This window comes from Mixophyes fleayi, chromosome 5, assembly GCF_038048845.1.
Source record: "Mixophyes fleayi isolate aMixFle1 chromosome 5, aMixFle1.hap1, whole genome shotgun sequence".
NCBI classification, from domain to species: Eukaryota; Metazoa; Chordata; class Amphibia; order Anura; family Limnodynastidae; genus Mixophyes; species Mixophyes fleayi.
The window spans coordinates 116,670,514-116,697,613 of record NC_134406.1 but is presented as its reverse complement, the minus strand read 5'-3'; the positions used below and the strand labels follow the sequence as shown (position 1 = coordinate 116,697,613).

Here is a 27,100-nt window from a genome sequence, read left to right as displayed (position 1 = left end):
ACAAATGCCATTCTGTGGGATCTCAGCCAATAGGAGATTATTAATGCATGGACAGACTCTAGAGAGGAATGCATCATTCAGCCCTTTTATTAAGCACTAGTAGGAGCCACCATTTTTAATAATTTTGGGTTCCAATTCATAAAAAGAATGTAATGGGACTTGAGAGAATGCGTAGAAGGGAGACTAAATGAATAAGTTGCTTGGAAGATCTCCGTGATCATTAAGGACTGAAGTGGATATAATCACTGTACCTGATTCATACAAATGTATTGTGCATTTTTTAAAAATAAAAAATGTACATAAATTGGGCATAAGCACGTCTGTATTCAACAAGGAGCAGATGTAAAGATATGTCTCTTGATGACTATGGGTCTAGGTCCGCTCAGCTTTAACAGAATATATGTGGAATATAAAGTATGCAGAGAAAAAAAAAATTCAATTAATGTCACCTGTTAATAATATAATCATTAATGACAAAACAAAGAGGTATTTTTTTCAGTACATTTATTAGGATGTTATGAATATCTACTTTACTTAAAATGTATTTTTAAAGTTGCTTCTGATTGCAAACACATGTTTTTGCATGCAAACAAAGCCACCATCACTAGTGCTTAGCACTTACACCAATCCTGTAGCTGGTGAAAGTAATACAGAAGAAGAACAAGTACCTTTGAGATGCCCAAAGCTTGAATCAGATGCTGCTGCATGTGCTTGAGTTTGGCACGTCCTTATTGTACATTGACAACGTGAATATGCCCAGTCCCCTCCCTGTTCCGCCCATAGGCTATAGTAAGGGTACATTGCACTTTTCAGATTGAGCTTTCTTAAATATAGTAGATTTCAGCAGTGATTCTAGGAGAAAGTCAGTGTATGTATTTATCAAAATAATGAAAAAGGTCTATGCACCTGGAAATGGGCCATTCTGAATATTTTTATCTTACTGAAATGAAAATGCACATAGCATAAAACAGTTAAGTAGTAGAACGTAAATGCACAAGAAACTTACCGGAAGACCATCTTTCCCAGGATTTCCCTGAAATATAATTAAAGCACTGAATCAAAATAGCAATGAACATAGTAGGTAAATGTTTAATGACCTGTAGCTACTTTTGTTTCAGAAATGTGCTACTCTCTCACCTTAACCTGCTCACATTCCCAGATCTAAGTCTCTAGTGGCTCATTCAGCTTTCTGGTTGACAGTAATCAGGTGGCCAGAACAGGCACTACCGGTAAGCGAACCTAAGGGATAGCCTAGGGCACAAATGTTTAGGTGACACCTAAAACACTGAATGACATAATGTCACTCAGTGTTTTAAATGTACCTTTGGATGCCCACTCTGATAAATTCCATTGTTATTGCAACAAATAAAAAAAATTGAACTAACATTATGGATGATGGAAGATAATTATTATATAGTGGGTATAACCGAGAATTGGCTGGATGAAAGTCATGAAAGAAACTGTACTTTGTATTACATAATAGAACAGTTATTAGAACATGTTGTGGAAGGGAGCTACAAAAACTATGAATTTCAGAAGAACAATGTTTAATCAGCTAAAAGACCAAAATTGACATTTTATACAACAAAAATGTTTATAATATTGAAGAAGAAAATCATGATATATATCTAATGCTTTTAAATGTTCATTTGTGACTACTTTTAATTCAGCAAGTCACAAAACTGTCAGAATTTTAGAGAAACATTGGCCTATATTGAAACTTGATCCTGTATTATCGGGGGTTTTACCTGATAAGCCCCGTACTATCTTTAAGAAACCTACAACATTGAGAACTCTATTAGCCCCCTCGCATTTGAAGGAACTAACGAATAAACCCAATAATTGGTTAAATCCGGTGAAGGGTTTCTTTCCCTGTGAAAACTGCAAAGCTTGCAAGTATGTACATAAAGAAACCAAGACATTTACTGATACAGCTACATCGAAAGTGAGGAACATTCAGTCATTCATGAATTGCAAAACAACGTTTGTAATATATTTGTTGGAATGTGGTTGTGGTAAAAAATATATTGGAAAGACCAAGAGGTGTGTAAAAATATGTATATTTGAACATCTGAGGAATATTCGTAATAAAGTTGACAACCACAGTGTTCCGAGACATTTTTTGAAATGCCAAAATGCAAATCCAGAGATGTTAAGGTTTTAAGCTATTGAGCATACAGAATTAAATATTAGGGGAGGAGATAGATTATTAAGGTTATCTCAACGAGAGACCTTTTGGATCTATACCCTAAATACCTTTTCCCCTGTGGGGTTAAACGAAGGCTGTGAAATCACACCCTATCTGTAGTCTTTACATCGAAAGTCTGTCTATCTCTTGTGTATAATTGTATCCTTTTCTATGTACTTTATATTGTAACTTTCTATAATGTTAATATCCTGTATATATTTGTGCATTGTTATACATTCTGTTTTATAATAATATATGTATTATACATCGCGATCTTCACGGCAGCTGAGGAGTTTCAGCTGTGATTGATTGTGCACACTCCTATAAAGGGTGTTTTATACTGGTGAGGATCCACCCCTCCTGATGAAATCTGTTTAGATGAAACGCGTCGAGGTGGTTGTGGATCCAGGGTCTATTTTATGATGTCCGCTGTTGCAGGAGTCAATTGATTGCTGGTTCAATGCTTGACTATACTATATATCTGGTACGTGTACATTCTGTTTTTAATAAAATCTTGTTATTTGGATAAAACCCTATGGAAGTGCCCCCATCTGTTTGGTATTCTATATATATATATATATTTATATAACACTCTCAAAGCAATTCATCCAGTATAACATCATTATGCAATCAACCACTACTTATAGCCATGGACAAACATTCGGCACTCTATTGGCAGTTTTGTCCACTCATTTGGTAAGAATTTCTTCAGTTCTTCCAGATTTGAAGTGTGCTTTCTCCTAACTGTTGATTTCAAATCTTTCCACAGGTATTATATGGGTTTTAGATCTGAACTCATTGCTGGCCACTTCAGAACAATCCAGCATCTTGTATTGAACCATCCCTGGGTACTTTCTGCACACTTCAGTGGTGTGCAGAAGAAGCGTAACAAACCAAACGAGTTGTCATTGAATGTTGCAGACAGTCACAAGAAGAATTGATGTTACATGGACTCATGGGCCATAATACTCTTTAGCTGCAACCAAGAGTGATTCATTTAACTAAAACCATGTGCATCCATATCAGTCAAAGGGATTGGAGACAAGATACTTACTGCCACAAAGGTTGGGACAATCACAGTGCACCTAAGGATTAAAGGTGAAACTGTTGTCACAAACATCCAAAGCTTTCTGTTTTTTGCCAGATTTGGGAACCAACCTTATCGCTATAAGTGTCCTAGAAGGAAAAGTTTATAAAATCAAATTTGTAGAGGGCAAGTGTGTGGCACAAAAAAAAGAGGGATTGTAATTGCGACAGCGACCTGGTGCAACCAACTGTAGGTCCAAGACACGGTGGAGTGTTGTGCGATGGCGTCTTCTAATACAAATCAGTCCATCCATGGAGCTGTGGCATAAATGGCTGGGTCATCTGGGATGTGAAAATGTCCAGAAACTCCTTGATGGGATGGTGACAGGAATCCCTGTGAGCAATCCTAAGATACCAGCATGTGACAGCTGTGCAAAGCATAAGCAAACTTGTTACCCCTTTCCAAAGTCAGCAACTAGAGCTGAAGCACCACTAACTGTAGTGTATTCAGATGTGTGTGGTCCAATGAAGGTAGAATCGATTAGTGGCTACAAATATTTCATGACACTCATTGATGAAGCCACAAGGATGACGCAGATATATAGTTCGTCAAAGCCAAAAGTAAAGTTGTCAACAAAATTACGGAACACAAGATCCTGGAGGGGACTTAAACGGGTCTGAAATTGAAAGTCTTGAGATCTGACAATGGTGGAGAGTAAGACAACAGGACTTTAGCTGCGTTCCTGAAGAAACATGGCATACAGCTTTAACTGACGATCGCCTACACGTCAGAACAAAATGGTGTGAGTGAGCTATCAGGCCAAGAGAAGCACATCATCAGCGTAAAGCATCTGTTCAAGCATAAAGTCTGATTAAAAGATCCAGGTCTTACAAATCATTTGTTAGGCATGAAGATCATGCAAAATAAAAAAAACTGGGACTTTTGCAATTGATCAATAGGCATACATTGAGGCAATACTTACCAAGTGTGGAATTTCTGGTGCAAAGCCAGTGAGCACTCCCATTAATAAAAGCATAAAAATTATAAAAGTCATGTCACCAACAAGTGACAAGGAGATAGAGGAAATGAAGAAAGTTTCTTATCAAAGTGCTGCTGGGAAGTAATGTATGGGAAGTATTGGGACTCGATCCAACATCACACATAATGGATCTCAGAAAAAAGAATCTTAATAAATCCTGAAAGGTGCAAGTTCCTTAATGTTGGGTTTTACAAAGTCTATAGATTTAACTTTAAAGACTTTCTATGATGCCAATTGGGGATCACATGAGGATGATCTGGGATATCTGTTTGCCTTAGCAGACGCAGCCGTCAGGTGGGCAAGCAGAAAGCAACCCTCAGTTGCCCTATACTCCACCAACGCAGAGTACATGGCACTCACAGAAACCACAAAAGAAGCTTTATGGATAATGGAGACTTTGTGTAAACTTAATCATCTTTGTCAGAATAGGACTATCAACATTGAGTGTGGTAACAAAGGTGCGATTGATTTGTCCTCTAGTACACTATGGACGGTCCAAACACATTGCCATTAGATATCACTTCATACGTGAGTTAGTCTATTAGTGTGAGTTATACAGCAAGCGAGGATAATGCTGCTGATACATTATAACGAAGGGACCAACCATACATTTGCTGAATATCTTCCTGTTAAAATGTGGACTGGAATATACTTGATTGATTAATGTTGATATGTGTTACGGCTAACAGCTGATTATCATAAACTTGCAGAACTAGGTGTAGGGGTCTTCAACTAAAGCAGCCGCCTTTTCCATAGAGCTCGTTATGCTCACAGGTACTCAGATGCCCCCAGGTCTTAAACTTAGCGTAGTGTAAGCTTAGGAATAGCACCGCAGCGTGAAACAGGAGGTGATGATAGGAAATAACAGGGTGTCCTTTGGGGTGAAAGGACAGAAGCAGGCAGCGAGATATGGTACAGGCAAGGGTCAGGGCTGGGAAACCGGAATTGACGTCCCTGTTGTCATGGAGATGGCCGGGGCACAGTCAGCCTGAGACAGCAAGTCGCAACGGCTAGAGGCACTGCCTCGGCTCGTAACAGTACCCCCCATTGAGGAGGGGTCGAGGCACCCCGACATCCTGGTTTCCCGGGAAACTTTCTAAAGAACTCTTTGAGGAACTTTTCAATGTGGAGACGCCTTAGCAGAACCCAAAATTGTTCCTCCAGTGTACTAGGAAATGAATCTGCCCTTGAACCTTCTTGGAGTCCAGAATTTTTTCCACAATGAATTTGTGGCCTCCATCCATATTGACTGGCCGTGGTCTGTGTGATCTGTGCCAATTGAATTTTCTAGAAGAGACAAAAGGTTTCAAGAGAGAACATTGAAACGTGTTCGGAATTTTTAAAGACAAAGGCAGGTTAAGTCTAAATGCCACAGGATTGATCTTCTTGATAATAGTAAAAGGTCCAATGAAGCTGGGTCCCAGTTTCCTACAGGCTGCTTGAGCTTGATGTTCCGGGTGGAAAGCCAAACTTTATCACTGACTCTAAAAGAGCAAGCTCTACGATGGCAATCCGATAGGGACTTGAATCTGAAGGAGGCCTGGAGCAAAGCCGCGTAGAATTTCTTTCAGATAGCACGGAGCTGTGAGGCAGTAGAAGGAATTCCAGAAACACCAGGAGATATAATAGAGGAGAGAGAATTCGCCTTGAGATGGAAACCGAGGTTGCAGAAAAACAGAGATATACGGGTTGAGGAATAACAAGAATTGTTATAGGCAAATTCAGCCCACGGGAGTAGAGAGGACCAGTTATCATAAAATTTGGAGAAATACAATTGAAGGAACTGTTCCAGGAACTGATTAGTTCTTTCCGTCTGACCGTTTGATTGCGGATGGTAAGTAGGCTAACCTTCATTCCCAGCAGGCTGCAGAAAGATCTCCAATACTAATTGGGAACCACGGTCAGAGACGTCCTCAGGAAGACCGTGTAACCGAAAAATATGTTGAACGAATAACGAGGCCAGCTTTCAAGAATCAGGTAGTTTAGGTAACGGTACAAAGTGGGCCATCTTACTGAAGTGATCCACAACCACCCATATGGTATTGTGGCAAGATGACCATGGTAGAACTACAATGAAATCCATCGAGAGGTGTGTCGATGGTTTAGCTGGAGTAGGCAAGGGTATCAACTGACCTGAAGGGCAGCTTCTAGAGTATTTGCTTCTGGCGCATTCTTCACAAGAAAGGACATAGCTTCTAACATTGTAAGACAAGGTGGGCCACCAGACCCAATGTTAGAGGATTTTAATGGTCTTAGATATTTTTGGATGACCAGCAAGTTTATTTTCATGGCATTCAGTTAGTACCTATTTTCTAAGATGAATTGGAACAAACAACCTGTCTGTAGGGGTTCCAGAGGAGGCAATTCTTTGGAATTGACTAAACACAACCCCAAGGTCTTGGGTCAAACCAGCGTGAATTGAGGAGGACGGAATGATGGGCCGAGAATCCGGAGGTGGAGCATAACAGGGCATGAAGCTCCGAGAGAGTGCATCAGCCTTGATATTTTTAGAGCCTGGTCGAAAGGTGATTAAGAACTTGAAACAGGTAAAAAAAAGAGAGCCCATCGGGCTTGTCTAGGAATCAAGATCTTGGCGGCCTGAATGTACTGAAGGTTTTTATGGGCCGTAAAGATGGTAATTTCATGGGTAGCTCCTTCCAACCAGTGTCGACCACTCCTCAAAAGCCCATTTGATGGCTAATAATTTGCAGTTGCCCACATCATAATTGATCTCAGTGGCCGAGAATTTTTGGGAGAGATATGCACAAGGATGCAGCCTTTGGTTCCGAGGGTCCTTCTGAGAATGAATAGCACCAGCCCACATGTCTGGATCATTCACTTCAACAATAAACGGGAGTTCCGAGTTCGGATGTCTGAGGACTGGAGCAGATGTAAAGGCATCCTTAAGGACTGAAAAGGACGCCAAAGCTGCCGGTGACCAATTAGCTGTATCATCACCTTTACGAGTAAGAGCAGTGATAGGTGCCACTAGTGCAGAGAATGAGCGGATGAACCTCAAATAATAATTGGTAAAGCCAAGGAATCTCTGAATGGCTTTCAAATTAGTGGGAAGCACCCAGTACTGGACTGCCCGGACCTTGTCCATTGAGAACCCGCTGGAGGAGATGACATAACCTAAGAAGGTAACACAGGTGACCTCAAATTCACATTTTTTGAGCTTAGCATATAGATTGTGCTGGTGGAGTTTCAGGAGCACCTCACGGACATGCTGACAGTACTGAACGAAGGATTGCAAATAGATTAAATTATTGTCCAGGTAGACAACGACAAATTTACCTAAGATTTCCAGCAGAAAATCATTAATGAAATCTTGAAACACTGCCGGAGTCTTACAGAGGCCGAATGGCATAACCAAATACTCATAATGCCCTGAGTGGGTATTAAAGGCTGCTTTCCACTCATCTTCTTCTCTTATCCGAACCAGGTTATAGGCGCCCCAAAGGTCAGTCTTAGAGAAGATAGTGGCTGATTTCACTTGATCAAAGAGTGCAGAGATTAGTGAAAGCGGGAGTGTGTTTATGACCGTAATTCTGTTCAGACCGCAAAAGTAGATGCAAGGCCTCAAGATGCCATCTTTCTTGGCTACAAAGAAAAACCCTACCGGAGACTTAGAAGGTCAAATGTACCCTTTCCGAAGATTCTCCTTTACATACTGCTGGATCGCTTGGGTCTCAGGAATGGATAGAGCATATAAACGTTCTTTAGGCAACATAGACCAGGTTATAAGGTTGATTGCGCAGTCATAATCCCGATGAGGAGGAACAGAGTACGCCTTTCTCTTTGCAAATACATCATAAAATTCTTGGTATGGAGCAGGAACGGGTTCCAGAATAGGCTGAAGGACTTGAAGAAGCAAAGTTAAGCAGGTGGACGAACACTCAGGAGTCCAGCAAGTGATTTCCCCTTTCTTGCAATCAATGTGAGAGTTATGGCAAAGCCAAATATGCCCCAGAATCGATGGAGTGGAAGGACACGAGATCAAGTAGAATGAAAGATCGTCAGAATGGAGGATACACACAGACAACTGAACAGGTGGAGTCCAAGCAAGAATCCTGCCCCCAATCAAAGGGTTACCATCCAATCCACAGATGGTGATGCTTGAGTCCAACTTAATCGAGGGAATTCCAAGAGTCTGGGCCAACTTAAGGTTAAGGAAGTTACCGGCTGCACCACTGTCGAGAAAAGCTGAAACATCAGTGGACTGGGCACCATAGACAAGGTGTGCAGGGATCAAAACAGAAATTTCTGAAGAGATTAATTGAAGACCTAGGCGCACATCTTCTCCAGTACCTAGGCCTGGTCTTTTCCCAGCTTGTTAGGGCAAGCACGGAGTAGGTGCTGCCCTAACAAGCTGAGTAACTGCCCTCTTTCCAATCTCCCACCCACCTCCCTCCCACTCCTGCCCCCCCTCCTGTCCCCCTCCTACCTCCCTCCTCATTGTTTTACTGTTCCCCCCTCCGTCCCTGCCTCCGCTCTCCCCCTTTTCTCCTCCCACCCTTGCGCCTCTGTCCGTCCTACCCTCCCCTTAGATTGTATGCTCCTTCGAGCAGGGCCTCCTCTCCTTCTGTTCTCCACCACCTTAACTCTGCTCTCCAGCTCCTTGTCTCTTCCGTGAGGTCCTTCTGCCTCTCTTCCCCTCTCGCTACCCTGATGGGGGCCCTCACCTTTCATCTAGCTGTACTTTGAGCTTCTGAGTTACTGTGCTTCTTGTTAACTGTACCGTGCTGTCTCACCCTGTACCATATTTCTGTCTGTCCCTGTACGGCGCTACGGATACCTAGTGGTGCCTTATAAATAAAAATTAATAATAATAATAATAATAATAGGTGGCCCTTGTTGCCACAATACATGCAAATACCCAGGGAACGTCGCATTACAAATTATCAGGGACACATCGTTAAAGGTGATGTCATAAGAAGGGAATATATAAATAGACCTATGGGCTCCTCCAAACGGGTTGCCTTGACAAAGCTTCTTTAAGCAAAACGCGTGTCAGCTCTGTGCGCGCCACTAGCTCTACTATACATATTAGGGTTTAGGATTCATTTACACTATTATTTATAGGTCAGATATTAGAAACCTAGTAGAAATCTGGTAGAGAGATAGCGGTCCCACTCCAGCAGCTGACTGATATATACACACTTGATATAACTCACCCGTACAGCGGGGATATCTCTCTAGGCAGTATACGTCTGTCTCAGTGGCACAGGCAATTAGATCAAAGGTTCTTTATTTAGTCTCTTTCTAGCTCTACACTATTACCCATATAGCGGGATTATTCTTCCTAATAGTGTCGGCATACTATGGGACGTGGGCTTATAACCTCTTGGTCTCTCTGTATGGGCAAATAACTATTTGATCTCTCCATATATAGAGAAATCAAGGATATTTAATTTTATCCTAAGTTCCTTATAGCAGGGATTACCCTCAAGATGGTGATTGCCTAATACACAATATGGACTATTGATTAAATATTCACCTCTCTATCTCTTCATATATAGAGATTTGTGATGGGAAATTATTATTAGATCTTGCTAAAGGAATGTAATTAATAACTCTCCCTATTTAGAGGAATTGTAAATCTCTAAGTGGATCCTTACCAGCTGTATGACAAACTGATTTAAAGTTATTCACCTGCCCAGAGGACGCTGCCGTTATCTTTCTGAATATATTATTTATAAGTGCCTCTTTGAAATAGAGGAGTAATCACAGTGATTTATTTAAAAAATACTCATTATATTCACCTCTTGTAAGGAGATGAATCAAGTTGGAAGATGCAAGTGACCTAGATCACTAGGGTGATTGGCAACCTATATAATGTTACATAGTAACCTTTGATATTCATCCCTACTGTTGTTACTACTAATCCATTCCCTAAACTATATCAGTCTTTATATACATATATATTGGAGAGCTGGCAGGCACGGATCAGCAGAATCTCTTCTGCTTATTTTAACAGTACAAATATAGGTTTTCATTTCCATTTTCAAGTTTTAATATTTCGCTGTTTTGTCCTTTAATAAAGTTGAATTTTATATATTTACCTAACTGATATATCATTAAAAGTTCCCAAGAGTGCCCTTATACACATATTCTCCTCTGTCTCTTTCGGTCAATTAATCTATGTGTGGGTGCACCACTCTCAGGAGGGTTGACTATATAATATATATTCTTTGATAATTTCGGTTATCCTCTTGAAAGATTTGGGAATTACCTGGTGCAGTATCTTCTCCTTTTAGTATAATTAAACGGGTTGCCAGAAGACAGATAGCCCGTGCTTTATTTAAGTATCACATAATGAAAGGCAGCTATAAAAATTAAATAGAAATTTAGAAAGGGTATTCATTTCCATTGCAATACCACTAGAAGTGCTGCAGCGAGAATAAATATGTTATCTTAATGCAATATAATGCTTAGCAAACAAAGCAACTAGGCAGTGGATTCCAAACTTTTTTTACTTTGAGGCACTCTTAGGATTTCCATAATTTTTTCAAGGCACCCCTAAGCCAAAATAATTGCTAAGTAGTCTCCCGCCTTGCTTATCACCAGCCCTGGCCACGGCACCCCTGTAAGATCGCCACGGCACCCCAGGGAGCCATGGCAAACAGTTTGGGAACCACTGAGCTAGAGTATAACATTTTACATTTACTTACAGGTTCGCCATTTTTCCCATTTAGCCCAGGTTGGCCAGGAGGGCCTGCTTGTGTTTGATTGTCTGATATTCCTGGTTGCCCTGGTGGTCCAATGGCACCTGGTTCTCCTTTTTCACCTTTTGGTCCCTAATAATGAAAAACAATTGTTTTGACTTTTATTCTATTTTGCAAATAAAACAAATATAAACATAAACATGTCACAACTGTTTAATGAATGGTCAATATGTTGAAAAGATAAATATTTTCATGAATATGTAACCTCCAGGGGGAACTGTCTGCATAGACACAATACATGTCCCAACTTCGCAGCACAGTTTATATAAATATAAATTGCTGATTTGCATTCTTTTTGTTTATTTTTTTATATTTTTCAGAATCCAGGATTGCAATAAACCTATTATTTTGAGGGAACAACGAAAATTGATGACAATTAAAGTTTTACAATAACAACTTACCCGGCTTTTGACTTCTTGTGACAATCTCTCATTTCCTGGGTCAGGTGTTAGGAATTTTAGCCCCAAAGGTTCTGTTGTAACAAATCCATTACTCTTCTCTACTTTGTTGTGTGATTCTGAAAATATCAAAATGACCATTTAAATAAAAATATAGTTAATTAATCCAATAATAGCACATATTGGCATCAACAAGTATTTTAAGAAAGTTGCTGTTAAATGACAACTATCATTCATTTTAAAAAAATATTTTTTAAACAGAAATGTCATTGAGAAGGTATTTAAATTATAAAATGTAGTAGCTACTTTGTCAGAATTTGTCATTTTCTTCATACAAAGCTGAGGAGTCAGCTGGAATAACCATGATTGCAGCAAGGAGCTTGCCACGAGTCCTGCTATTTAAGTTGAGTAATGCACAGCTGAAGACATTGCAAGGGTTAATCAATATGGGCAGGCAGGCATTGCAGTTAGCATGAGATCAGGGGTTGCAGATGTGACCTGAAGAAAGCTGTAAGGAGAGGAGGTACGCAGCCCATACCCGGCATGGGCGATTGGCATCATCAAGCTGGTGCTGTAATTCCTACTGACTGACAGAGATCCTTGAACAATTATTGGAGGACAGCAGCTGTTTGGGAATCGACTCTTGGGGGGGGGGGGGGGGGGGTGAAGGATGCTTTATAAAACAAAGCTATGGCTGTTGTCATAGTTTACTGCTGGGACAATGTCAGCTGAAGCAATTGCTGCCACGCATATTATGCTGGGCGAGTCTGTAACAGCCACAGCATCTGGCGGTGCTAGAAAAAAGAAGGAAGAAATTCCCAATTGATTTGATTCATTAGGAAGCCAGTCCTATGTGGCAACAGCAGAGGAGGAGGCCAGTACTGAGAATGGGATGCAGTGATCTCCTAATGTAAGGCTTGGCCCAAGCGAGGTAACCAGGGGCTCTGACACTGTCGTGAGGAAAGAGGCTCAAAGATGCCTTCTCCGCTTAATTAGAGATAGGTAAATGACAGTTAAAAGCAAAGGAGGCCACAATCTCTGGGTGAAGGCATAGAAGTGGTCTGAGAAGACAATAAGGAGGACACCAGCCCGGTGGAAATTTGAAGGCACTGAGGTCCCATTGACTAGCAAAACAGCATCATTCTAGCAGAGAAGAAGGAGAGTAGTAGGTGGGGTCCCTGGAAAGGGAGTTAAAACAGGATGATTTCAAATGACCATCTTTCCTCTCTTTCATCTCCATGCATGTACATCAACTGCTGCAACTCATATCCTTTCCTAATCTGAACTTCATCTCAATAATTTGTACTTCTCATCTGTGCAACTGTGTTTGTTTAAAAGTATGTACATCAACTACTGCAACCCTCATTCTCTCGTAATCTGAACCTCATCTCATCAGTTTGTACTTCTCATCTGTGCAATTGTGTTTGTCTAAAACACAGAGATTTGTTATTTATTGCTATAAACTGTTGGGCTGCTGATCAGTGAAGTATAGTTTATGACCAGCATGAATAACCAATAGTTGTTTTTTTTCTCAGATCAGCTGACCAATTAGCACAGATGTAGGTAGCTTGTATTCTTCCCAGCTATATGTTGGCAAGGGGAAAAGTGTTTGGAGTGTGAAGTTATGAGATTTTTTCACAAAGTTAAATGACACAGTTTAACATGTAGGGAACAACATCTGAATAAATCCAGAAATAAGGTTACATCTACTACAACCTGACTGGCATTATCTTCAGAACTATATCATTCTTCACTCTCCCTGCAGCACACACCTTTGCCCACATTGCCCCCTCACTACTCCACTCCCCTCTAATTAACACTCGTGAACTTTTTTCTTATAAGTATTTACGAACTGTAGCATCCTGATCCTGCCGCCAGGACATAAAAGGTCACACATCCTACAATCATCTTTCCTATCTTGTTTTCTTTCTGCTTCTAGTTGCTGATGATATACCACCAAATCCAAGTACCCCCACATATCCCATATACTTCTTATTCCGAACACTACAAAAATCCAGCTAACTTCAAACACGTCACATGCCTCCTATCCCTCAAATGTGCCTCATGGAATGCACACTCTGTTTGTAATAAACTTACATACATGACTTATTTCTCTCTAGCAACTTCAAACTTCTGAAAATAATATAAACATGGCTTACACAATCAGACACTATCTCACCTGCAGACCTTTCACATGGTGGCCTCCATTTCACTCACACATCCAGGCCTGAAAACAGGCAAGGAGGTGGGGTTGGACTACTACTTTCCCCACATTGCACATTCACAGTTCTACCAAATGTCCCATAAACTCACATTCACATCTTTTGAAGTATATGCTATTCAGATTTTCAACCCATTATCTTTGCATGTTGCTATGATCTATTAACCCCCTGGACTGCAGGAACAATTTCTTGAAAATTTTTCTGCATAGCTCCCTCATTCCTAATCCTCTGACATCCCGACTATCATTATGGGTGGTTTCAACATCCCCATTGACAATCCACATTCTACTTGTGCGTCCAAACTACTCTCCTTAACGTCCTCGGACTCACTTAGTGAACTGTCTCCTTTACTCATCGGGATGGCCAGTGCCTTGATCTTGTTTTCTCTAGACTATGCTCAGTTTCTGATTTCTTATAAGCTACAAGCTCTACACCATTACTTTAACCTCTCTGCTGTCAAACTCTCAGACCCACAGATATCTTAACTCTATTAAATTTCAACAATTTTCCACCTCTCTGCAACATTTTCTCTCGCCAGTTTCTACATTACCATTTCCTTCTCTAACAGTAGCACATCAAGTGGCTCCAGCTCGTCTTCACACTCTATATCAACTAAATTGTTAGCTGTGGGACTCTAAAAAAACAACTGTCCTGCAAAGCAGAATGTCATTGACGTAAATTTCGTACTTCTAATGATTTTCCCACATATATTGCTATGTATCACTTCTATTGAAATGCTCTGGACACTGCCAAACAAACATACTTCCAATCTCTCATTTCTGCTCAGGCCTCTAACCCTAAATGCCTTTTTTAATAATTTAAATTTCTTTTTAATCCTCACTCTCCAAATCCTATGACTACTATCAGTGCCCAGATCTTATTTCCTACTTCAAGGACAAGATTGATAAGATCTGACATGAAATGGTATCCTGTTCCTTGACAAACAACCAGCTCAATTCATTCCCTACACCCTCTGACACCTTCTCTTCATTTCACCTTACAAGTATCTACCCTCTCCTTATCTTCCTACTCTACTACCTGTTCTCTTGATCCTATATCCTCACAAACCAGTCAGTCTCATGTGCTCAACACAACCTTAACTAAAATCTGTAGTCTCTCTCTCTCTCTACTGGTATGTTTCCATCATTATTCAATCAAGCAGTGATCCCCCATAGTCTAAAAAAACTAAATTCAGACCCAAACTCTCTCTCAAATTACCATCCCATATGCTCCCATGTCCCTCCAAGCTTCTTGAGAGAATTGTCTACACTCCCATCACATGCTTTATTTCACATGACCTATTGAACCCTCTTCAGTCAGGCTTTCATTCCCAATACTCCACAGAGACTGCACTGATTAATGTTGTCAATTATTTGATCAATGCTAAAACTAAAGGCCATTGCTCGCTTTTAATACTTCTGGATCTCTGCTGAATTTGATACTGTTGACCACTCTCTACTCATATACATGCTCCAATCCCTAGGTCTTCAGGACATTGTCCTAACATGGTTCTCATCCTACCTATCATCCTACCTCATTCTTTCACATTTCAGTTTTCTGGTTTTACCTCCTCTCTGTTTCCTTCCTCTTCTCTATCTATACCACTTGTCTTGGAAAACAAATAAGCTAATCAGGATTTCAGTATCATCTCTATGCAGATGATAACTAAATTCATCTATCCTCTCTGGATCTCTCGCCATGTGTGTTGTCTCACGTTACTGACTGTCTTTCTACCATTTCATCTTGGATGTCCTCTCGCCAACTTAAACTCAATCTTTCAAAAACAGAGTTAATAATATTCCCACCAGCCCACAAGACACTTTAAATTCAAATACATATCCATTATTCACAAGATCTGCTTCTCTCACCCACACTCATCACTTGCTCTCATTCCCAGTTACAGGACTTTTTTCAGGCTGCACCCACTTTGTGGAATTCCATCCCTAGCACAATAAGACTTTCCTATAGTCTTCAAACCTTCAAGTGTTCTCTTAAAACCCACCTATTCAGGCTAGCTTATCAAATTCCTCAACCATACTTTTAACCTCCATAGGGTACCCTGTGAATTAACTTCCCGATCACAGTGCATACTCTGGAGTATTAAGATTTATACAAAGTGTTCCTTTATCCATAAAGAATGTACTTTTAATTACATTTCATTAAAGCTAAACCAGTACTTCATTATATATGTTTTTCTTTGCTTTTTTTATGACTCATTCCTAATACACCATTAGTGGTCTGGAAAGAACAAGGCACCATTCGAAACATCCTATACCTACAACAGGATGTTCTGGTACTGGGGCAATTGTATAATTGCAAAATTGGAAATTTGATTAACACTGGGAAAGCATTACTATTGCAGCATTGCTCTAAAAGTGTAACAATCCTGACCAGGTTTTGTTACTTCCCCTGTCTGCTCTGTTTTCCTGTGGATCGCATGACTTGCCCTCAGGGCGGGTCACTCTACCTGCTCTATTTAAACTCAGCACTGACACCTGCTCACTGTTAGTGCAACTTGTTGCTAGCTTAACTCCTTGGACTCTTGTGTATTCTGAACCTGTGTCTTCCTTGTGTAAGAGTTCCATTTCTCTACCAAATGCTGGAGCACTTTTCCTGGGACACAGCCTGCTGCAAGTCTCTTCATGTGCATATTACAAGACTTGTTTTCTCTCAAGTGTGCCTCTACTGTGATACACAGCCTGCTGCAAGTATCTTCATGTGTATATAACAAGACTGTTATTGTGTTTATCCTTGCCACGCTCCATTGCGGCTATTGACATCTGCATGATATCTTCTGTGCTGTGAATAGACTACTATTGTGTTTATCCTTGCCACGCTCCGTCGCGGCTAATTGACATCTGTATTATACATCGTAGTGTATACTTCATCTGTGTGTGTGTGTGTGTGTGTGTGTGTGTGTGTATATATATATATATATATATATATATATATAAATAAATTATTCTATCAACTCATTGAAGAAGTATATCTGTGTCTAGCCTCTTTATTCTGAACCTAGTTAGACTCAGCATCAGGTCGTGTACAGGCCTGCTCTGATTATCAGACCTGTAACTACCAGCTCTGTAAAAAAAAGTGAGTTACAGTTATATATATATATATATATATATATATATATATATATATATATATATATATATATATATATATATATATATATATATATAGAAATAAATTATTCTATCAACTCATTGAAGAAGTATATCTGTGTCTAGCCTCTTTATTCTGAACCTAGTTAGACTCAGCATCAGGTCGTGTACAGGCCTGCTCTGATTATCAGACCTGTAACTACCAGCTCTGTAAAAAAAAGTGAGTTACAGTTTTAATTCAAGCCAAGTCTTCTAATGTATATAAAGATTATAAAGTTGGGATATACACTGGATTTCCTGAATAAAAGACTGCCATAGACATTATGTATCTAGGGGGCATATTCAATTGTTGCCGTTTCCCGCGGCGTTAAAAGTATTACTTTTATTACGGTACTGTACCGTAATAACGGTAATTGCACGCACTATTACCATAATGACGGCAATAATGCGCGCGCAGCGTTACTTTTCCATGTAACACCAACAATTGAATATGCCCCTAGGAATCATAGGTGACTGTATCAATTAGACAACCTTTGATACTTAGTAATAAGCAATTGTACTAGATAGTTTAGCAGTGTTCTCCCCAGCACCTATTTCCTGGGTGCTCCACCCGGCTGTTTTTACTTACCGCCCGGCTTTTAGCCCAACAGAGTCCTTTTTTAATAGAATAAACCATTGTTGTTATTATGACAGGCACTATGTGAGCACTACAGCCAGCAGTGTGTGTTAAATCACTGACCACCAGTCCTGGCAGGTGTGGGCAATAACCTCCAAAATATTTCAATATTACTACAAAGTATTACAACTGCCCCCACCTGGCTACTTATTAATGCCATCGGGCTGGAAAAATTTTCTGGGGAGAACGCTGTTTAGTTACTGTGAGCAAGATCTCACCATTTTAATAAGGCACCGATTGCACTTCATACAGCCAGGGCCACCGATAGGGGGGGAGTGGGTACTAATTACCCGGGTCCGGGCGCACCGACGATTTTTTTTTGTGGGAAAACTAAATTTTTTGTTGTTGGTTTTTTTTTTGCGGCGGGGGGGGGGCAGGGTAGTTAAAAAAAAGTACACATACTCACGTGATTCCTCCTCTCTGCTGCTCTCTGCTCCATTCAGACTGTGTGCCGGGCGTGATGTCGTCATGTCACGCCCAGCATTCAGTCTGAATGGAGCAGAGAGCAGCAGAGAGGACCAAGAAAAAAGAGAGAAGAAAAGGTAGAGGGGTGGGAGAGGGGGCATGGCACAGTGGGGTTAAAAAATGGTGGGGCATGTCACAGTGGGGTTAAAAAACAGGGGGAGCATGCCACAGTGGGGTTAAAAATCAGGGGGAGCATGCCACAGTGGGGTTAAAAAACAGGGGGAGCATGCCACAGTGGTGTTAAAAAACAGGGGGAGCATGTCACAGTGGGGTTCAAAAACAGGGGGGCAGAATGGCACAGTGGGGTTAAAAAAACAGGGGAGCAGCATGGCACAGTGGGGTTAAAAAAACAGGGGAGCAGCATGGCACAGTGGGGTTAAAAAACGGGGAGCAGCATGGCACAGTGGGGTTAAAAAATGGGGGGGTAGCATGGTACAGTGGAGTTAAAAAGGGGGGGAGGCATGGCACAGTGGGATTGAAAAAGGGGGGGGAGCAGCATAGTATAGTGTGATGAAGGGGAGCCAGGTGAAGGGGCAAAAGCAGCATGGAGGGCGCAGTGTGATCATAAGGCATGGCGATGATGAAGGGGCACATTATTGTAATGTTGGAGCTGGAGGGAGGCCTAATTATTAATCGTGGGTGGTATTGATTTAACACCAGAGTTGTTTGGAATTATCTAAATGTAGCCATTTTTTCCAAATAGGGCCCCCAGCATTCCAGGATCCAGACAAGCCGCAATTAAAGACACCTGCAGCCACAGGTGGTGAAAGTGAGAAGAACCGGTAGGAGAGAGCAGGACAGTATGTGAAATGTTGTGATTCTAGTAGGGACAATGCCAATTTTTGGTGAGTGTTGTGCCCAATGTAAGGTGCAGGCCAAGAATGGACTCTTTGTGTACACACTGTATTCTTTCTATACTACACTGTGGTGCTAGATGTCCTGAAAGTCAGGAGTGCTTGGACATATGTGACGCTCCGGCGAATTCAGAACCTAGGCGAATTCACTAGTGATAGTGATTTTAATGTGTTAGCCACACCCCAATGGCGCATTTGCCACGCCCCCAAATGCATGACCAGACCTCCGAAAACTTTTGCGCCGCGACAAGGCGGCGCAATTTTTTTTAGCATACTCGACTATAAGGGGGACCCCATGAATTTGTTGTACGGGGCCCTGAATTCCTCTTGGCAGCCCTGCTTATAGCAGACAAGTATGTTTAAGCACAAAGAATGAAATAGTGCATATATATTTCTTGTGTTACAATGCAGAGTGCTAACCACCACACTCACAAATTAACAATCATAGTTTTCTGAACTTATCACAAGGTGTTTGCGAAGTGAATTCGGGTTACATGGGGCACCCATTACCTTTCAGCAAATGATGGACAAACTTTTAAGGCCCCCATAGACAATATGTGGTTGCTTACATTGATTATGTAGTCATCCATAGTCCTGATTGGCATTCTCACCTACCCATGATAAATTAAAAAGAAAAAAAGAAAGGAATACTGCTATAGAACGCACTCCAGTTCCATATGAGGAAAATGATTTTAAAAATATAATCTTTATTAATTATCAATTAAAATATAATGTCAGGACGAATATCTCAAACCATTTTATTTATCCAGGTAGGCAATGGTGAGATAGACTGGCCATTATATTATAATATGATCTAGTGGGAGCGCTAGGGAATAAGATGTATTGAATTTACCCATTAGTATGCTGTTCACAATAGGAGATCTAATTATTCAATGTTTCTGGTGTTTAGTGTGAATTGGCCATCAGAATACTATACATAGGAGCGCTGGTGATAATTTCAATACAGAATACTATACATCAGTAACCAAGTACATAACAATAAATAAATATATGTGCTTTTGGAATGCTCAATTATTCTTGGGATTTATGTTATTTGAATAGGCAGTAATTAATAACAAGGGGGCCTGATTCATTAAGGATCTTAACTTGAGAAACTTCTTAATTTAGTCTCCTGGACAAAACCATGTTACAATGCAATGGGTGCAAATTAGTATTCTGTTTTGCACATAAGTTAAACACTGACTGTTTTTTCATGTAGCACACAAATACTTGATAGCTTATTTGTAAACTGAAATTTAAAGTTGATATTTGTGTGCTACATGAAAAAACAGTCAGTATTGGTTTTGTCCAGGAGACTGAAATAAGAAGTTTCTCAAGTTTAAGATCCTTAATGAATCAGGCCATAGGTCTCTGTATATGTCAATGGGACAAGAAAGTGTATGAAAGCCTGGGAGAGATATGTGAACATGTTATGAATAAGAAATAACACACATAAATTTTAGGTTATTTCAAAATTTTATTAATTTAATTTAATTTCGCTGCCAGGCAAACAAAATAAATTACTATTACACATATATAACCCTATTGAAGCTGGCTCCACCTAGGGGTTGAATAAAATATATTTTAATTAACTCATTTTTATTTACTTATCACTTCTCTATAATTTTAACAATATTTCACCATTGCCTACATGGATAATTAAACTGGTTTGAAATATTCGTCCTGACATTATGTTTTAATTGATAATTAATAAAGATTATATTTTTTAAATTATTTTCCTCATATGGAACTGGAGTGCCTTCTATAGTACTATTCCTTTCTTTCTTCTTTATTTATCTGTAAATTAATATTTAGAAGAGCACCCTCTCAACCTTAATAACAAAACAAAGTAATAAGGGTAATATGAGAAGTTCCATCTCTGTATCTCTATTTCACCTACCCATGATGCAAGCAGTGTTGAACTCCATCCGTGAGTTAACAACTGATCCAAAAAAGTGTTACTTAGGGATGAAGGAGGTGAGATATTTAGGGTACACCATAGACTGAAGTCTGCTAAAGCCCCAACTTAATAAAATTGAGGCAATACAAAAATAGCCACGTCCCTTAAATAAGAAGCAGGTGCAAGCTTTTCTGGGAATCACAGGTAATTATAGAAGATTTATTCCCAATTTTGCCACTACTGCTGTCTCATTGACTGACCTTACCAAAGGTAAGAAGTTCATTGTGATTAAGTGGACCCGAACCAGAAAAGGCTTTTCAGGCACTGAAGGTAGCATTGTGCATCAAACCAGTTATAATGACACCTGATTTTAAAAATTAATTTGTCATGCAGACAGATGAGTCATATGTAGGAATAGATGTGGTGCTATCCCAAAGTAAAAATGGTGAGGAGCATACTCTTAATTATTTAAGCAGGAAGTTGAATGTGTATGAAAGAAATTATGTCACTATTGAAAAGAAAGCCCTAGCAATTAAATGGGCATTAAAAACACTAACCATTACCATTACCATTGAGCAGGAAATTTAGGTTGATCACAGCTCATGCTTGAAACGGATGTCTGAGAACAAATAAACTATTGGAAGAATAACCAGGTGGCTCTTGGCTCTCCAAAATTTTAGATTTTCTGCAGATGCATTGTCCCAATACACACCTATCAGCCACAACATTAATACCTTCTGCCTAATATTGTATGTATGTGAATATATATCTATATCTATAATATAAAAGCCTAGCGGCGTGTGTTAGTCTGTGTGTGGAAAAATACAAAACAAGCTGCAGCGCCACCTGCTGGGTGGAGTTATACACTGACCTACTAAATTCTTAGCATTATCTAATATATAAAAGTAAAAGCCTAGCGGCGTGTGTTAGTGTGTGTGTGGAAAAAAATATTTTCTCAGAAAGGACTCATCCAATTGACCTGAAATTTGGTATACTGACATTATTTGACAAAAAAATTAGAATAGTGAAGTCAGTTAACTTCCATCATCCCCCCTTCCCCCCATGGGAGGGGTAATAAAGGCTAAATTTACGAGTTGAGGGGTCAAACTCATTTTCGTGAGGTAATTTTACCTCATGAACACACATTAAAAAGGGCGCTTGCGTCGGGAAGTAACGCTCTTCCCCTGAGGAGGCCTGGGCTAGGCCCAAATGCATGACAAGAACCTTTTTAAGACCTTAAGTAGCTTGATTTGACTAGAATGCATGAGTATCATGCACGGGTTAACTTGTGTGTGTGTGTGTGTATGTGTGTGTATATATATATATATATATATATTAGTTAGTGTCAAGGAGGCATATTTGTCAGTTTCCCTATAAGAAAATAGGTAAAAACACAGTTGCAGACAGTTACATTTTCCCTGGGATCCTCTTTCAGCGCATACACACACAGGTGTTCCACATGGTTGTAATTGGTTTGTTTTGTTGTGATTTGTTTGTAGTGCTTGGGTGGAGGATAAAGACACTGTTTGTATTTGTGGACGGGACCACCGATGCCAATAAGTGGCCAGCTAGTAGTCAGGGAACTATTGTTTTTATGTAGGTGGTGGGAGATTTTGTGATACTTTTGCTGGATATGACTGCTGTACCACCGCTTTAAATGAGAATTTTATTACAGGCAAAACCTGATGGGCTAATATTGCAAGTTGAGAAGACCTTGTTCTTCTAAGTCTCTCAAGAAGTGGTATGTCACATCAATATGTTTGATTTTTGGATTGATATGTTCCGTATGTGCAAATGCAAGACATCCTTAGTTGTCCGCAAAGATTTCTGTAGTTTCTACTTGTTGCTGTCCCAAATCGGCTAACAATTGTCTCAATCCTACTGCCTGTTGACTTGAATGAGTTTCCGCAACATATTCTTCTTCTGTGGGAGAAAGTTAAAGATTATTGTTATCTACTTGTCCAAACTATTAGCCCTTCACCAAGTACAAATAGTGAACTTGTGGACTTTGTCGGTAAGGTCTCCAGCCCAATCTGCACCCACATATCCAGTCAGATTACATTTCCTATTTGCTTGGTTATTTTTTTTTTTTATGTAATTGCTTTTCATGGGAACACCTACCGGTTTTGCATCTTGCATCACAAACTCTTCAATAGTTTCATGTTTCTTTTGAATCTGGCTTAAGATAAAATTGCCACTTTCTTCTCTCACTATTTGAATGCCTAAATAGTTAGTTATACTTCCTAGGTCTTTTGTTGGAAAATCCTCATTCAGAATCTGTAATTAAACTTCATCCCCTTCTTGCTCAAAATATACTGCAAGATCATCTTTATAGACTAGTAAATATTAGAGATGCTCATCTCGGTTCCTCGGGAACCGAACACACCCGAACTTAGGGGATCCAAGTTCGGCCCGGTACTTTTGCGCTTTTTCGGAATCGAAAACGAGGCAAAACGTCATTGTTATGTCGTCGGATCTCAGGAGTTTTTGAATCTATAAATACCGGCCTTAATGGCGATCTAGCGCTATTTGAGAGAGGGACACAGAAGGGGTAGCACAGAGTGTAGAGCAGTTGGGCAGGCAAAGTTATAGAATTGAAAGAGGAGGGTGGTAGCTGTGTTAAACAAAGTAATCAGTGACATTCAGGAGAGCTCCATTGCTCCAGTGTTAAATCTCATTGCAGAAAAATACAAATAATAGTGGTGACAGGCTACGTGTAATTCTGCAGTCCAATTCTACTGTGTAATTTAGGTAACGGAGAGCTCCATTGCTAATTTTTATTGCAGAAAAATACAAATACTAGTGCTGTCAGGGTTGGTGTAATTCTGCAGTCAAATTCTACTGTGTTACATAGGTAACAGACAAAGAGGAGTGCTCCATTGCTAAGAGTCAGTGCTGAAATAGAAATTATTGGGCTAACTGGCTTGGTCTAAATCTACAGTTACATTTTACTGTACCATAGCTCACTCAGAAACAGGAGAGATGGCAGGGTTCAGTACTGAAACAGAAATTGTAATAATAGGGCTGTCAGTGTTCTTAATGTCTCCAGTGACATTCTACTGTGCCATAGCTCATACAGAAACAGGAGGAGTGACATTGTTGTTGTCACTCTCCAGTCTCAGTCATGATGATACTAATCAATTTACCTCATGTGCTAAAGCCTATGTTCAAGGGCATAGTGGTTTTAAGTCAGGGAAACAAAAATTTAAATAAAAAGCTTATACCTTTTTTAAATAAAAAAAAAAACCTCTCTATAAAAAGGTGAAAGTTTATTGTAGAAAAACATAAAATTGCCAAGATGCCATTCTACCCAAAATATTACCAGGCATGCCAGCATCAGGTAGCTCTTTACCTCTGACATGCGCCTTGTCTTGTGTCTGATAACCACCTCTAACTCCCGCCTTCAAGAATTCTCCCGTGCTGCTCCCCACTTATGGAATTCCCTACCACGCTCAATCAGACTTTCCCACAGCCTTCAAATCTTTAGATGCTCTTTGAAAACCCATCTCTTTTTTTAGAGGTGACCTTATCCTCTAACACTATTGACACTAATAATATATATAATAACAATAATATGCCTCTTAGTAAAGCAGATAATACACAGAGTAGCCTGCCTCAGAAAAATGTGACGTACTTAGGTACAAGCTACTGCTGTTCCTGCTGGTGAAGGTGAATCACCGACCTAGTCATATAATCTTTAGTTTGCCCAGTTCCGCTTGTCCACATATCTGTGGTTAAGTGTACAGTGGGTAGAATGGCATTTTGTAGCCCAATAATTACATTTTTATGAACCTTATGGTAGAGGTGAGGAATAGCTTTTATAGTAAAATCAGTGGCGCACGCAGGGGGTGTTTCTGAGTCTCCAGAACCCCCCCCCCCTATGCGCTAACTTAGTGCCCACCATAGCGGCACTGTCCTATACAGCAGCCGCGGCACTGTCAAAGAAGCTCTCTCTCGTGGTTTTTTGTTTTGTTTTTTTTTGGGTCACAGGGGAAACCTTCCCCTGACAATCCTGCGTGCCGTGCGCCCCTGAAAATGGTGTCGTGATGGAATTTGGTAACAGGGACACAAGACATCAAGTAATTGTCTAACACCAGCTGCATCAATAGTGGATATTGTACGCAGATCTGATACTAGCATAGTCCCCATGGCCTCTGTGATCTGCTTTGCGACTAGGTGACAGCTTTCTTACTTTCTTCCTCTAGCAAAGGATTGTTTAACAGTCAATTGTTGTAAACTACTAGTAGTCTTCTTCTGGGTTGAAGATCCACCCCAGGCAGCAGCAGCAGCAGGACTAATGCTCAATAATTCTTAAGAGGAATCATGGTTAGTGGAGGAGTCATCTAGCCTTAGCAACTTGGATGCAGAACTAACTCCCATCACTTGTGAGGATATTGATGATGAAGGTGTTGGGGGTGTAGATTGCAGGTGCTGGGATCTAGATGAGAGAAGGGAGGTAGATTATCCTGGACTGCTTGTTGTTGTTTTTTAAACATAAGTTTCTGATTTTCCCAACAGCTTTCCATGAATTCGCTTCAAATGCCGTAACATGGATGAGGATCCTAGATGGTTAAGATCCCTACCTCTGAGTGTGGTTTTACAAACGCTACAAATGGCTAGACAACTGTCAGGATTTGTGTAAAAATAACTGCACACATAAGAGGTGGATTTTTGGTCTTATGCCTAGGCATGACAATGGCCTTTTTCTTATCACTGGCAAAAACTGCTGCAATCTTTGTTTGAAAGTGTATGAAAATAATAATGTGACCTGTGAGGTGGTCAAAATTGACTGCAAATGACTTGAAATTACTGTTATTGAGGTTAATAATGTAGGATAAAAAAAAGCGCAAAATTATGTGATTTTAGCAATTTTTCTAAAAAAATAAAGATCCAAAACTAAAACACACGAGGGAGGTTTTGCCAAAACCAAAACACGAAGCTAATCCAGATCCAAAACCACTTCACGGGGGTCAGTGAGCATTTCTAGTAAATATATCCATCTGTCAGTTTGTCTCTTTGTGAGAAGCAAATCAGACTCCTGCTTATACACAAAGTCCTTCTGTATGATTGCTCTTTTTATTTTTGTGTTCCAGGTTCTCACTCCTTACTTTAGCCCAAATATGCCTTTATGTTAGCTTTATATGCCAGGGGCACAGATGCTTTATCTTTGTTTCTCTGGTTGATTGCCTTACTTCATCTGCCATGCACCTCTGTGTCTCCATCTTTAATATCTGGTTTCCAGCTGATTGCAACCTCTGGTTCAGTGGCTGCTTTGCTTGTGCCTTAGTTAGTGTTCTCTTCTCTATCTGGATCTGCTGGGATCATCACTTCATTTCTCAGTTCCTCAACAAATGTAACACTATTTGTTATAGTTACTTTTTCTGTTTTTGGATTTAAGATTTTATATCCATTGGAACATTTGCTGCAACCAACAAGAATTCCTTCTACTGCCCAATTCTGCAGTTTGCTGCGTCTTTCTGCAGGAATGTAGACAAATGCTTTACATCCAAAAACTCTAATGTGTTTTACACTAGTTTTCATGTCATTCTATAATTCATCCGGAGCTTTCTTCACTGTTCTGAAAAATAGTATGCTCTGTAAATAAGTGGCTGTCACTGTGGCTTCACCCCAATATTTTTCAGATAGTTCTGAATCTGCTAACATGCATCTGATCATTTCAGTCGGTGTCATGTTCTTCCTTTTGGCTACCCCATTTTGCTATCGTGTAGGGTGCTGTCTTGTGGTACACTATGCCGAGTCGTCTTAGGAGGTGTTCTATTTTGTGTCCCACTTCCATTATCACTATGAAATAGTAACTGTTACAAAATCCTGTAACTTGTCCTGTACTTCATCTTTGCTTTGCATTAGGTAAGTGACTGTGTATCTGGAGTAATCATCAGTGAAAGTCACTATATATCTGTTATCTCCTGGTGTGCTCACTTTCATTGGGACACACACGTCACTGTGTATGAGATCAAGTGGTCTCAATGCTCTGCTCTCACTTTGTATGGGTAATGTTATTCTTGTGGCTTATGCTTTTGTACAGCATTCACACATCATGGTTGCTGAACAGTCTCATACTATGAGATTCTTTTGCAGTTCTTTAATGGTGTCTGTGTCTTAGTTGTCTGTGCCACACATGAATACAGTCAGTGTGTGCTTATTCTCACCTGTTATGTTGCAGTACTAAGACAATACAGGTGTTCTTACGCCTTGCCTGTATCCTATACTTTTCTTGTATTCTGGATAATGCACATGTATCTTGGAATTTAATAGTAAGTGATTTAGCCTCAGGAGAGGGCTGGAAAATTTTTGCCCGGGGGCAAAACTCGACTCAGCAGCCTATTAGGAACATTTTAAAGGAAAAAAATTCAGGAGGCCCAGTGACCCAGCCCAAGGTAGCCCACTATGGGACTGGCCTGAGGGGCAGATGCTCCCCTGCCCCCCAGTCCAGCCTCCCCCTCTTTAGCCTCAATGCACCTTACAGACAATAGCC

At 40.2% G+C, this 27,100-nt stretch overlaps 1 protein-coding gene across 3 annotated transcripts in view; it reads right to left on the bottom strand.

The window, feature by feature from the left end:
• Window positions 1–27,100, bottom strand: part of COL15A1 (collagen type XV alpha 1 chain) — a 481,077-nt gene that overhangs the window by 182,085 nt on the left and 271,892 nt on the right. For all 3 annotated transcript variants that reach the window (XM_075212747.1, XM_075212748.1, XM_075212746.1), the window contains 3 exons: window positions 11,384–11,499; window positions 10,929–11,054; window positions 1,007–1,033 (listed from right to left, as the gene is read on the bottom strand). In XM_075212747.1, the coding sequence (XP_075068848.1) occupies window positions 1,007–1,033; window positions 10,929–11,054; window positions 11,384–11,499 (269 nt within the window). The remainder of the gene's footprint in view (window positions 1–1,006; window positions 1,034–10,928; window positions 11,055–11,383; window positions 11,500–27,100) is intronic.